The 14,761-nt window shown below is 45.5% G+C and overlaps 2 protein-coding genes across 2 annotated transcripts in view; one reads left to right on the top strand and one right to left on the bottom strand.

Moving 5' to 3' along the window:
- Positions 1-2,725: 2,725 nt before the first annotated feature.
- Positions 2,726-5,947, top strand: LOC310873806 (uncharacterized protein; the record flags this gene model as incomplete). The annotated part of the gene is made up of 3 exons (XM_083786357.1): positions 2,726-4,790; positions 5,089-5,897; positions 5,944-5,947. Exons 1-3 carry the CDS (start codon positions 4,755-4,757, stop codon positions 5,945-5,947), a joined length of 849 nt encoding a protein of 282 aa, XP_083642483.1. The 5' UTR covers positions 2,726-4,754.
- Positions 5,905-14,761, bottom strand: part of LOC310873976 (long-chain-fatty-acid--CoA ligase 1-like) — a 44,705-nt gene continuing 35,848 nt past the window's right edge. Inside the window, exons 20-22 of the mRNA XM_083786606.1 lie at positions 7,932-8,036; positions 6,994-7,065; positions 5,905-6,131 (exon numbers count right to left, since the gene is read on the bottom strand). Of these exons, the coding sequence (XP_083642732.1) occupies positions 5,991-6,131; positions 6,994-7,065; positions 7,932-8,036 (318 nt within the window). The 3' untranslated portion in view covers positions 5,905-5,990. The remainder of the gene's footprint in view (positions 6,132-6,993; positions 7,066-7,931; positions 8,037-14,761) is intronic.

Raw genomic sequence — 14,761 nt, forward strand, 5'->3', positions numbered from 1 at the left:
ATTAAGGTTAGTGTGGGCGGGTGTCGCGACAGGGATGTGGGCAGGGAATGAGGGAAACACACCTAGCTATGATGTCACTGAGCATCATGAAGGCACTGAAAGACCCGCCCACCTCTGACAACAGCCTCATTATGATGTCACTGAGCATCATGAAGGTACTGAAAGACCCGCCCACCTCTGACATCAGCATCATTATGATGTCACTGAGCATCATGAAGGTACTGAAAGACCCGCCCACCTCTGACAACAGCCTCATTATGATGTCACTGAGCATCATGAAGACACTCAAAGACCCGCCCACCTCTGACATCAGCATCATTATGATGTCACTCAGCATCATGAAGGCACTGAAAGACCCGCCCACCTCTGACATCAGCAACATTATGATGTCACTGAGCATCATGAAGGCACTGAAAGACCCGCCCACCTCAGACATCAGCAACATTATGATGTCACTGAGCATCATGAAGGCACTGAAAGACCCGCCCACCTCAGACATAGACATCAGCAACATTATGAAAAGATTTTTCAAAAATAGCAGATAGTACAAGATGTCTTTGTTGTAGATTGTCTATTTTATTTTTTAATAACAGAATATAGCATTAGTATATGCAGGAGTATTAGTATAAAACGGTCAGCTTAAAAAAAAAACACATTCTCCTAAAACGTCCATGTTGTAGCGCCCTCTGGTGGAATAACCTTAGAGGGAAAGATACCAAATATAAATAACAATGAGCAGGGAGATGTTTTCTGGGATGGATTCATTCAAGATGTATCAGTCATATTATTCAGGCCAGGGACCAGGGTCCTTACCCCTGGAGTCATGAGATCAAGATGTATCAGTCATATTGTTCCACCTTACCCCTGGAGTCATGTGATCAAGATGTATCAGTCACATTGTTCCACCTTAGTCAGTGTATGTATGTATCAGTCATATTATTCAGGGATAATGGGTCCTTTCCAAATTGCGTATAACTGCCTTCCAAAGATTGCGGGCCCTGAGTAGGCAACCTGGCCTGGCGAAGACTGGCGCTTCAAGTTCAGACTCCATTATGTTGAACACATGAGCCCAGAGACACACTTTTACTTAAGGCTTACAAAGTCCTGCTAGTGTATTGATGCAAGACAGAAATATCTAATTTAAATGTGTTTAATGATAAGACGCTTCACTCTTGCCCCCTTTTGCCCTAGCCTGGTTAATAAACCAGACTAATATCGCACGGATCCGCAGGATATTAGTCTGGGGAGGCTCAGCTTGGATTTCATTTCCAGGGAAACATTTTCTCTTTGACGCAATTGGTCAGAGCTACTGTCAGTCAAAGGTCTCAAGCATTGAACGTCACTGTACCAAAGCCCGCCCATATTGCATACCGTGTCCCTATTGGGCGCACACGTTTTCGTGTGTAGAAAATGGGCGTACAATTGAGCCTCTCCAGACCGAAATCCGCCGGTAGGCAATTTTTTTTTGCCAACGGCTGATTCGGTCTGGTTTATTAACCAGGCTACTTTTGCCCGTGCACCCCCTGTTACCTCCTGACCTAGCTGACACCCCCCCCAACGCTAAGTCTTGTTGTATTTGGCCGAAAATGATACATTTTGAATATGATTATGGCAAATAATCACAGCATGTCACCGCACTGAGACACATGCAGCTGCTGTATACTCCCGCAAGCTGCTCTATACAGCTCTTTAAAACAGGTTTTACCAGATTTAGCTGTTAAGTGTTAAATAACACCATAAAACTGCCATTACACTTTTCATGTCACACACGCCCTAAAGGGCGTCCGCAAACAACAAGGGGTGCACGACGCACCAGTGTAGTTTCCGTCGACTAATACTATGGCGAAATCTTTTTCGTCGACTACCTTTTTTCACTGACAAAAACTACATAGCCTAAAAACTAAATAAAAACTAAGCCATGATGACTAAAAATAAGACTAAATATACTGTTGATTTAGGTAACAAATAAAAACTAAACTAAAATGTTAGGAAGGGACTAGTGGACAAGAGATCCAGTACAAGTCATTTTAGAAGAGATCTAAAAGCTCACAACAGCTTGTAGATCTGCTATTTTCAGCAAGTGTAAAAACAGCCATTACGATGGCATCAAGGCCCACCAAAATACATTTGTCGACTAAATCAACTGTAGATTTGGTCGACTAAAATCTTATATTTAGTCGACGGAAACTAGACTAACACTAAAGCATTCCAGGTGACTAAAATGTAACTGAAACTAAATGAAAACTATTCAAGAGACTATGACTAAAACTAAAATAGAAATTTTTGCTGCCAAAAACACGGACCACAGTTTGGGAACCCATGCTCTACATTATAGTAATAATGTGCTGTTCCACTGAGCTTATAATCAGATTCAGAGTCAAAAGTGTGGACAGCTCACCCCGAAAGTCCAGACATGTCGCCTGGGGTGAGAGGTCTCTACTTTCAGGGTGAGTTATAATGATGCCTTATAATATAACAAGTAAGACACACGAACGCGGGAAGCAAACGCAGCTCGTAAATTGCAATAACAACAATTAGAATAAATTACGTTTTCTTTAAGTTAGTTTGTTTTTTAAAGTTTTTTGTTTTTAAGTTAAGTTAAAACATCATAGTAGACAGTGTTACCGAATCAATTGCACTTTTTGAAATAAAAGTAAATGAAGGAGTGCACAGAACTGAACAAGGAAAACAACAGTGTTTTAATCATGTACAATTCATTGTGATCTCCCATGCTGAAATCTCCTTAAGAATTCCCAAATAATCAAGTGATTCACCCACGAACTGAATCACTCGACACACCAAACACCATACAGTACATATAAATTAGACTTACAGAGAAAATAGACCAACAGTCTGTCTCAAAAGTAGAATGATTAGCCTTTGTCACAGTGCAATGTGATTTTTCCCTTTTTTGTTTCAAAGCATGAAATAAAATGTACATACATAACATGGCTTTATGACCCACAGCAGTCCTGAGTATTCCTGTAGTACCTAAGGGGCCGTGTCCACACAGAAAGACTTTTATGAGCGGAGGAGCACTTTGGATGTCATGGTCCATATAGTGGGTATCATGTCCATAGTGGATATCATGCCCATAGGGGTATCATGCCCATAGGGGTATCATGTCCATAGTGGATACCATGTCCTTGCAATGAATGGATGTTTGCGTTCACTTGTTGCAGTTTCATAATTCATAAAAACAATGAAATGCTGCTTTCAGTGTGTCACAGCCTTTAAAGTGGTTTAGGAAAAAAAGACAATATCCCTTCATGAGGACAATATGGCTAATCAATATGATTCCATTGAATCAATATATAATTATAGCATTTATACTGTACATCGTAGCGATAAGACAATGTTACCGCCGGAAAGATTATCTATCTAAACTAACTGCACAGAACGTATGACAGAGACACTAAATTATAGCTACAGTGCTTTTAGATCAGTGTTTCCCAATTATTTTGGGTCACAAACCCATGTTTACTGTAAGTGTCGCCAGTAAATATAAAAACATTTCTCATTTACTGCAAAGAAGAATTAGGCCTACATTGTTTCAAAAGACAAAAACAAAAAAGTTAAAATAAGTCACACATATTTCACAAACTTTCAAACCTGCTTGTAGATTGGCTATTCAATAGTTTTGGCCCAGAAAGTTCTCTTTTGGGTCTTGCGGTAAATGTTTTGGAACCACCGCTATAGACCGATTCACAGAGGGGTGCCCTGGGCGCGGCCATTACTGAGGGGTAATCCATGGAGCAGGTGCTCCGTAGGCCAGGTGTAGCTAATCAGTGCTGCTGTGCTTAATGGTACACCTCAGTAATGGCCGCACCCAGGAAACCCTCTGTGAATCGGTCTATAGAACCTGTTTTTAATTGGAGTTCCCCATGTATCTATAGCTACAAACCAAGTAGTTTATACTTAAGTAAAAGCAGCAATACTACTGCAATGTAAAAGATATTCTGTTACAGGCAAAAGAAAAGGCCTGTATTCAACATTTTACTTGAGTAAAATCACAAAAGTATTGGCATCAAAGTATTTTTACATTCGTCAAAGCCTTTGTCAAACCTGGTTCCAGGGACACACCCTGGAGTCCCTGGGGGGGGGGGGGGGTCCACAGAAACCTTGTTGGAGGTTAGGAACCAAAGTAAATTAAATCTCGCGTGGCCAGACTGTTGCCTACCACAATTTTCATAACCATTTTCACCACATACAGTGATTTGTCTTTACAGCCGCGCACATTTTATAATAGAAATAGAAATAATCTAAGCATAATATAGCTTGCTGCTTAGCAGAAATGGATATTAAAAAAATCACACCCGTGTGAAGTGAGGGACGCTAATATATTAAAGTCTAACTCATGTTGCTTAGGTGATATAATGGTGACATTAAACGCCATTAACAATAAACAATATGATGTAAATGGCACATTATGACGTAAATTTTCCCTTCGTTGTCAATGGCGTTGACAAAACAAACATTGAACTAAAGACAAACATTAAACCTGTGTATAGGAGGGGCTAGCGCCCCTCAAAAAAAAGAAAAAGTAAAGATATTTCCGTGAACGGAAATGACAGCTGTCGGGGAGGTGTAGCAGTTCCAGACTCTATATAGCATTCGGAGATTGTGGAATCGGTTGTCTGGCTACGCGAGACTAAAACCTTACGGGTCTGTTAACTGTGAGAGAGTTCCATTTGTACACGCTCAGAGTTATGGGGGTTTTGTGACGTGATGCATTGCACGGCGTACAGGTCACGATGAAGGAAGCTCTACATGGTGATGGAGGCGTACCGGTCAGAGATGAGGGTCTACAGCTCGTAGGGTATTCGTTTCGCATTCGGGTTCTTGGAAACGCCCCCGCGCCACTGCGTTAGTTTTACTGAGGTTAGGTTTAGGTATAGTTTACTGAGGTTAGGTTTAGGTATAGTTTTACTGAGGTTAGGGTTAGGTTTAGGTATAGTTTTACTGAGGTTAAGGTTAGGGTCAGGTTTAGGTGTAGGCTGTCAATCACAGCGACTGGCCAGTCACAGCGCACCATTTACTCAAATGCGAAACGGGAACCATATCAGCGGGTCTACATGGTCTGTACAGGTCAGAGATGAGGGTCTACATGGTGATGGAGGCGTACCGGTCAGAGATGAGGGTCTACATGGTCTGTACAGGTCAGAGATGAGGCTCTACATGGTAATGGAGGCGTACAGGTCAGAGATGAGGGTCTACAGGTCAGAGATGAGGCTCTACATGGTGATGGAGGCGTACAGGTCAGAGATGAGGGTCTACAGGTCAGAGATGAGGCTCTACATGGTGATGGAGGCGTACAGGTCAGAGATGAGGGTCTACAGGTCAGAGATGAGGCTCTACATGGTGATGGAGGCGTACAGGTCAGAGATGAGGGTCTACAGGTCAGAGATGAGGCTCTACATGGTGATGGAGGCGTACAGGTCAGAGATGAGGGTCTACAGGTCAGAGATGAGGGTCTACATGGTGATGGAGGCGTACAGGTCAGAGATGAGGGTCTACAGGTCAGAGATGAGGGTCTACATGGTGATGGAGGCGTACAGGTCAGAGATGAGGGTCTACAGGTCAGAGATGAGGCTCTACATGGTGATGGAGGCGTACAGGTCAGAGATGAGGCTCTACATGGTAATGGAGGCGTACAGGTCAGAGATGAGGGTCTACAGGTCAGAGATGAGGGTCTACATGGTGATGGAGGCGTACAGGTCAGAGATGAGGGTCTACAGGTCAGAGATGAGGCTCTACATGGTGATGGAGGCGTACAGGTCAGAGATGAGGCTCTACATGGTGATGGAGGCGTACAGGTCAGAGATGAGGGTCTACAGGTCAGAGATGAGGCTCTACATGGTGATGGAGGCGTACCGGTCAGAGATGAGGGTCTACAGGTCAGAGATGAGGCTCTACATGGTGATGGAGGCGTACCGGTCAGAGATGAGGGTCTACAGGTCAGAGATGAGGCTCTACATGGTGATGAGGGTCTACATGGTGATGGAGGCGTACAGGTCATCGATGAGGGACTGGAAGCGTTGCCTCAGGTCCATCCGCTTGGCCTTCAGCGTGGGGGTGAGGAGGCCGTTCTGCACCGAGAACATCTCCGTGTGGAGGCTGATGGCCTTCACCTGGTGGACACACGCGCACGCGCACACGCACACGCGCACGCACGCACGCACGCACGCACACACACACACACACACACACACACACACACACACACACACACACACACACACACACACACACACACACACACACACACACACACACACACACACACACACACACACACACACACACACACACACACACACACACACACACACACACACACACACACACACACACACACACACACACACACACACACACACACACACACACACGCACATTGTTCACATTAGTATGCAGAGGAAAGTCTTGTTTCAACCTGGCTGTGTGTGTGTGTGTGTGTGTGTGTGTGTGTGTGTCTCGAAGTGGCCTGCACCTTTGATTCTAGTTTAGAGGAAGCCTTTATGACCAAAGTCATTGAGTACCAGACGCTCCTCCAACAACTAGGGATGCCGAAAAAAGCAGATAAACGGCTTGCAAAATTCTGTGCAATCTCTTCTGCTATCGGTAGCCGCTGTTACTTGTACCCCCGAGGGGTGTGTGGGTATTTGTCTGGGATTTGCTGAATGCATTCTGTACAGCACCTTGTAAATATCTGTGTCCTTGTATTGTATCTCTTATGTGGACATAAATAAATGATTAAAATGATTCGTGTCAGATCCTGTGTCAACTAGGTCAGACATGACCTTTGACATGACCTTTGACATGACCTTTGCTTTGACACGATGTAAATGGATTTCAATAGAAGAGCAGGGAGACAACTCCACTCATTTTATAAATGAGATTGTACAACAACAACAAACAGATTGGACCAAATTACATTGTATACATTAAATAAAGTTACATCGCGACGTATTTGTCCACCACATGTAATACCTGCTCAAACGACTTGAGACCTCCTTCCTTGCCGAGCCTCGTCATATCCGCCAAGATGGCCACCTTCACTTCCTGGGAAGACAGGAAAAAGGAGACGTCACAAAAGATGGTGGATATTAGAAAGATAGGCCATCGTAGTACACAGATAATACTAATGGTCTCCTAAATGGGCACCGTCTGACGGCAGAACTTGCGAACGTCCTACGTTTGCTGGCGCGGGATCTCGCGAGAATGTGTTTCTGGGACAGAGAAAGGTTGATAATAAAGTAATAACGTGCGGCTTGGGACGATTGGGTGACGTCCCACTATACAGTGTTGATTTCGTCGACTAAAACTAAGACGAATAATGTCCGTCGACTACCTTTTTCGACTGACGAAAACTAACCGGAAACTAAATAAAAACTAAGCTACGATGACTAAAACTAAAACTAAATATATTGACTATAGAGCGTCGCAGTCCCACCGCCTTTCAGAACGACGAGTGGCCCAGGAAATGAATCCCAATGCATTTTGCCCATTTTCTTAAAGTATTTATTTAAAGACGGCTACGCCGCAGACAAAGCCAACTCGGATCGTGACAAATCATGACAATGAACACAATATTTTGGGCCAATCAAATCATTAGAAAGAAGAAAATAAAGGCAGGAGACAACACTATTTGTTTTGTTTTTCTTCTTATAAATTATCTGATCGGCCCAAAACATAGTGTTCATTGTCATGATTTGTCACGATCCGAGTTGGCTTTGTCGGCGGCGTAACCGCCTTTAAATAAATACTTTAAGAAAAGCCTATGGGCAAAATGCATTGGGATTCATTTCCTGGGCCACTCGTCGTTCTGAAAGGGGGTGGGACTACGACGCTCTATACCGTCAACAGATAAAACCTAGACTACAATGCAAGATATCCAGTATAAGTATTACAATGGGTTGCATGCTGACCTGTTTGCCACACAGCTCCAGGTATGCGTGGTCCAGACCCAGGGTCTTCTTAACCCACGCACACAGGAACTCAGGGTCCGGGACCACCACTGCTACCAGACATGCCTGAACAAAAACAACATAACAACATACCGTTTATTATTGTAAACACAACGACGTAGGGGCAAATGGAACAGAATACTTAAAGGACCACTTCACCACTTTTCAACCTATCTAATAGGTCCTCACTAATAATCATGATAAAAGTGGCACGATTTTTTCCTACTCAGTCTGTGTCTCATTATAGGAGGGCTGTGGGCAGTTTAGAAACTGTCCTCCAGTGACATCATTAGGCAGATTTTCTTTTTTAAACAAGATTTTTGTACAATAGAAGCCTGCAGCTTCTATTAGCTTGTATTCCCCATCGATGATATCACTGGAGGACGGTTTCTGCCCACAGCCCTCCTATGAGACAGACAGAGTAGAAAAATAATTGCGCCATTTTTTTCATGATTGTTAGTGAGGACCTATTATATGAAGATAGGTTGAAAAGTGGTGAAGTGTTCATTTAATACAATATCATAAACGGTCCGTGTATTTTTGGGCCATTTGAATTCTTTTTTTTTTTTTTAAGATATTTTTTTGCGGCTTACGCCTTTATTGATTTTTTAAGGGATAGAAAGTAGGCTGACAGGAAACGGGAGAGAGATGGGGGGATGACATGCGGTAAAGGCCGTGTCGGGTCCGGGAGTCGAACCCGCGGCACACCGCGACTGGATCACCAGTCCGGTGCCCAGACCGTTACGCTACGGCCTGGGCCAGCCATTTGAATTCTAATCTCATATTTGACAAGTATTCAGAATACGGTTCGGTGTTCTGAATACCGTTTGTCAAATATAGAAATGGTTCCTTAAAACATAGAAATAATTTTCTGAATACCGTTATAGAAAATGGTTAATTAAAACGTAGAAATAGGGATTTAAAACTCAAATATTCCCCGGTTCCAGATTTCCGTTGGTGTGGTCCGAAAAAGAATTAATAATTTAAAATAAGACGCACCGCGACCTGTACTGCATTCTATGGGTCATTTCTCCGCTGTAACGTCCCTCCCGCTCCATGAAAAGGCGACGGAGGCGTGCCCACGGCCGTCTTGAGTGACAGGCCGTGGGCCAGGTATAAAGACCTACCTGCAGACTGTCTCCAGGTATAAAGACCTACCTGCAGACTGTCTCCAGGTATAAAGACGTACCTGCAGACTGTCTCCAGGTATAAAGACGTACCTGCAGACTGTCTCCAGGTATAAAGACCTACCTGCAGACTGTCTCCAGGTATAAAGACCTACCTGCAGACTGTCTCCAGGTATAAAGACCTACCTGCAGACTGTCTCCAGGTATAAAGACCTACCTGCAGACTGTCTCCAGGTATAAAGACGTACCTGCAGACTGTCTCCAGGTATAAAGACCTACCTGCAGACTGTCTCCAGGTATAAAGACGTACCTGCAGACTGTCTCCAGGTATAAAGACGTACCTGCAGACTGTCTCCAGGCATAAAGACGTACCTGCAGACTGTCTCCAGGCATAAAGACCTACCTGCAGACTGTCTCCAGGTATAAAGACCTACCTGCAGACTGTCTCCAGGTATAAAGACGTACCTGCAGACTGTCTCCAGGTATAAAGACCTACCTGCAGACTGTCTCCAGGTATAAAGACCTACCTGCAGACTGTCTCCAGGTATAAAGACCTACCTGCAGACTGTCTCCAGGTATAAAGACGTACCTACAGACTGTCTCCAGGTATAAAGACCTACCTGCAGACTGTCTCCAGGTATAAAGACCTACCTGCAGACTGTCTCCAGGTATAAAGACGTACCTACAGACTGTCTCCAGGTATAAAGACGTACCTGCAGACTGTCTCCAGGTATAAAGACGTACCTACAGACTGTCTCCAGGTATAAAGACCTACCTGCAGACTGTCTCCAGGTATAAAGACCTACCTGCAGACTGTCTCCAGGTATAAAGACCTACCTGCAGACTGTCTCCAGGTATAAAGACGTACCTACAGACTGTCTCCAGGTATAAAGACCTACCTGCAGACTGTCTCCAGGTATAAAGACCTACCTGCAGACTGTCTCCAGGTATAAAGACGTACCTACAGACTGTCTCCAGGTATAAAGACCTACCTGCAGACTGTCTCCAGGTATAAAGACCTACCTGCAGACTGTCTCCATGTATAAAGACGTACCTGCAGACTGTCTCCAGGTATAAAGACCTACCTGCAGACTGTCTCCGTGTATAAAGACGTACCTGCAGACTGTCTCCGTGTATAAAGACCTACCTGCAGACTGTCTCCAGGTATAAAGACGTACCTGCAGACTGTCTCCAGGCATAAAGACCTACCTGCAGACTGTCTCCGTGTATAAAGACGTACCTGCAGACTGTCTCCAGGTATAAAGACCTACCTGCAGACTGTCTCCAGGTATAAAGACCTACCTGCAGACTGTCTCCAGGTATAAAGACCTACCTGCAGACTGTCTCCAGGTATAAAGACCTACCTGCAGACTGTCTCCAGGTATAAAGACCTACCTGCAGACTGTCTCCAGGTATAAAGACCTACCTGCAGACTGTCTCCAGGTATAAAGACCTACCTGCAGACTGTCTCCAGGTATAAAGACCTACCTGCAGACTGTCTCCAGGTATAAAGACGTACCTGCAGACTGTCTCCAGGCATAAAGACGTACCTGCAGACTGTCTCCAGGTATAAAGACCTACCTGCAGACTGTCTCCAGGTATAAAGACGTACCTGCAGACTGTCTCCAGGTATAAAGACGTACCTGCAGACTGTCTCCAGGCATAAAGACGTACCTGCAGACTGTCTCCAGGCATAAAGACCTACCTGCAGACTGTCTCCAGGTATAAAGACCTACCTGCAGACTGTCTCCAGGTATAAAGACGTACCTGCAGACTGTCTCCAGGTATAAAGACCTACCTGCAGACTGTCTCCAGGTATAAAGACCTACCTGCAGACTGTCTCCAGGTATAAAGACCTACCTGCAGACTGTCTCCAGGTATAAAGACGTACCTACAGACTGTCTCCAGGTATAAAGACCTACCTGCAGACTGTCTCCAGGTATAAAGACCTACCTGCAGACTGTCTCCAGGTATAAAGACGTACCTACAGACTGTCTCCAGGTATAAAGACGTACCTGCAGACTGTCTCCAGGTATAAAGACGTACCTACAGACTGTCTCCAGGTATAAAGACCTACCTGCAGACTGTCTCCAGGCATAAAGACCTACCTGCAGACTGTCTCCAGGTATAAAGACCTACCTGCAGACTGTCTCCAGGTATAAAGACGTACCTGCAGACTGTCTCCAGGTATAAAGACCTACCTGCAGACTGTCTCCATGTATAAAGACGTACCTGCAGACTGTCTCCAGGTATAAAGACCTACCTGCAGGCTGTCTCCGTGTATAAAGACGTACCTGCAGACTGTCTCCGTGTATAAAGACCTACCTGCAGACTGTCTCCAGGTATAAAGACGTACCTGCAGACTGTCTCCAGGCATAAAGACCTACCTGCAGACTGTCTCCGTGTATAAAGACGTACCTGCAGACTGTCTCCAGGTATAAAGACCTACCTGCAGACTGTCTCCAGGTATAAAGACCTACCTGCAGACTGTCTCCAGGTATAAAGACCTACCTGCAGACTGTCTCCAGGTATAAAGACCTACCTGCAGACTGTCTCCAGGTATAAAGACGTACCTGCAGACTGTCTCCAGGTATAAAGACCTACCTGCAGACTGTCTCCAGGTATAAAGACGTACCTGCAGACTGTCTCCAGGTATAAAGACCTACCTGCAGACTGTCTCCAGGTATAAAGACCTACCTGCAGACTGTCTCCAGGTATAAAGACCTACCTGCAGACTGTCTCCAGGTATAAAGACCTACCTGCAGACTGTCTCCAGGTATAAAGACGTACCTGCAGACTGTCTCCAGGTATAAAGACGTACCTGCAGACTGTCTCCAGGTATAAAGACCTACCTGCAGACTGTCTCCAGGTATAAAGACCTACCTGCAGACTGTCTCCAGGTATAAAGACCTACCTGCAGACTGTCTCCAGGTATAAAGACCTACCTGCAGACTGTCTCCAGGTATAAAGACCTACCTGCAGACTGTCTCCAGGTATAAAGACGTACCTGCAGACTGTCTCCAGGCATAAAGACCTACCTGCAGACTGTCTCCAGGCATAAAGACGTACCTGCAGACTGTCTCCAGGCATAAAGACGTACCTGCAGACTGTCTCCAGGTATAAAGACGTACCTGCAGACTGTCTCCAGGTATAAAGACGTACCTACAGACTGTCTCCAGGTATAAAGACCTACCTGCAGACTGTCTCCAGGTATAAAGACCTACCTGCAGACTGTCTCCAGGTATAAAGACCTACCTGCAGACTGTCTCCAGGTATAAAGACGTACCTACAGACTGTCTCCAGGTATAAAGACCTACCTGCAGACTGTCTCCAGGTATAAAGACCTACCTGCAGACTGTCTCCAGGTATAAAGACGTACCTACAGACTGTCTCCAGGTATAAAGACCTACCTGCAGACTGTCTCCAGGTATAAAGACCTACCTGCAGACTGTCTCCATGTATAAAGACGTACCTGCAGACTGTCTCCAGGTATAAAGACCTACCTGCAGACTGTCTCCGTGTATAAAGACGTACCTGCAGACTGTCTCCGTGTATAAAGACCTACCTGCAGACTGTCTCCAGGTATAAAGACGTACCTGCAGACTGTCTCCAGGCATAAAGACCTACCTGCAGACTGTCTCCGTGTATAAAGACGTACCTGCAGACTGTCTCCAGGTATAAAGACCTACCTGCAGACTGTCTCCAGGTATAAAGACCTACCTGCAGACTGTCTCCAGGTATAAAGACCTACCTGCAGACTGTCTCCAGGTATAAAGACCTACCTGCAGACTGTCTCCAGGTATAAAGACCTACCTGCAGACTGTCTCCAGGTATAAAGACCTACCTGCAGACTGTCTCCAGGTATAAAGACCTACCTGCAGACTGTCTCCAGGTATAAAGACCTACCTGCAGACTGTCTCCAGGTATAAAGACGTACCTGCAGACTGTCTCCAGGCATAAAGACGTACCTGCAGACTGTCTCCAGGTATAAAGACCTACCTGCAGACTGTCTCCAGGTATAAAGACGTACCTGCAGACTGTCTCCAGGTATAAAGACGTACCTGCAGACTGTCTCCAGGCATAAAGACGTACCTGCAGACTGTCTCCAGGCATAAAGACCTACCTGCAGACTGTCTCCAGGTATAAAGACCTACCTGCAGACTGTCTCCAGGTATAAAGACGTACCTGCAGACTGTCTCCAGGTATAAAGACCTACCTGCAGACTGTCTCCAGGTATAAAGACCTACCTGCAGACTGTCTCCAGGTATAAAGACCTACCTGCAGACTGTCTCCAGGTATAAAGACGTACCTACAGACTGTCTCCAGGTATAAAGACCTACCTGCAGACTGTCTCCAGGTATAAAGACCTACCTGCAGACTGTCTCCAGGTATAAAGACGTACCTACAGACTGTCTCCAGGTATAAAGACGTACCTGCAGACTGTCTCCAGGTATAAAGACGTACCTACAGACTGTCTCCAGGTATAAAGACCTACCTGCAGACTGTCTCCAGGCATAAAGACCTACCTGCAGACTGTCTCCAGGTATAAAGACCTACCTGCAGACTGTCTCCAGGTATAAAGACGTACCTGCAGACTGTCTCCAGGTATAAAGACCTACCTGCAGACTGTCTCCATGTATAAAGACGTACCTGCAGACTGTCTCCAGGTATAAAGACCTACCTGCAGGCTGTCTCCGTGTATAAAGACGTACCTGCAGACTGTCTCCGTGTATAAAGACCTACCTGCAGACTGTCTCCAGGTATAAAGACGTACCTGCAGACTGTCTCCAGGCATAAAGACCTACCTGCAGACTGTCTCCGTGTATAAAGACGTACCTGCAGACTGTCTCCAGGTATAAAGACCTACCTGCAGACTGTCTCCAGGTATAAAGACCTACCTGCAGACTGTCTCCAGGTATAAAGACCTACCTGCAGACTGTCTCCAGGTATAAAGACCTACCTGCAGACTGTCTCCAGGTATAAAGACGTACCTGCAGACTGTCTCCAGGTATAAAGACCTACCTGCAGACTGTCTCCAGGTATAAAGACGTACCTGCAGACTGTCTCCAGGTATAAAGACCTACCTGCAGACTGTCTCCAGGTATAAAGACCTACCTGCAGACTGTCTCCAGGTATAAAGACCTACCTGCAGACTGTCTCCAGGTATAAAGACCTACCTGCAGACTGTCTCCAGGTATAAAGACGTACCTGCAGACTGTCTCCAGGTATAAAGACGTACCTGCAGACTGTCTCCAGGTATAAAGACCTACCTGCAGACTGTCTCCAGGTATAAAGACCTACCTGCAGACTGTCTCCAGGTATAAAGACCTACCTGCAGACTGTCTCCAGGTATAAAGACCTACCTGCAGACTGTCTCCAGGTATAAAGACCTACCTGCAGACTGTCTCCAGGTATAAAGACGTACCTGCAGACTGTCTCCAGGCATAAAGACCTACCTGCAGACTGTCTCCAGGCATAAAGACGTACCTGCAGACTGTCTCCAGGCATAAAGACGTACCTGCAGACTGTCTCCAGGTATAAAGACCTACCTGCAGACTGTCTCCAGGTATAAAGACCTACCTGCAGACTGTCTCCAGGTATAAAGACCTACCTGCAGACTGTCTCCAGGTATAAAGACCTACCTGCAGACTGTCTCCAGGTATA

This window comes from Protomyctophum parallelum (genome assembly GCF_964188405.1).
Source record: "Protomyctophum parallelum genome assembly, chromosome: 16".
NCBI lineage: Eukaryota > Metazoa > Chordata > Actinopteri > Myctophiformes > Myctophidae > Protomyctophum > Protomyctophum parallelum.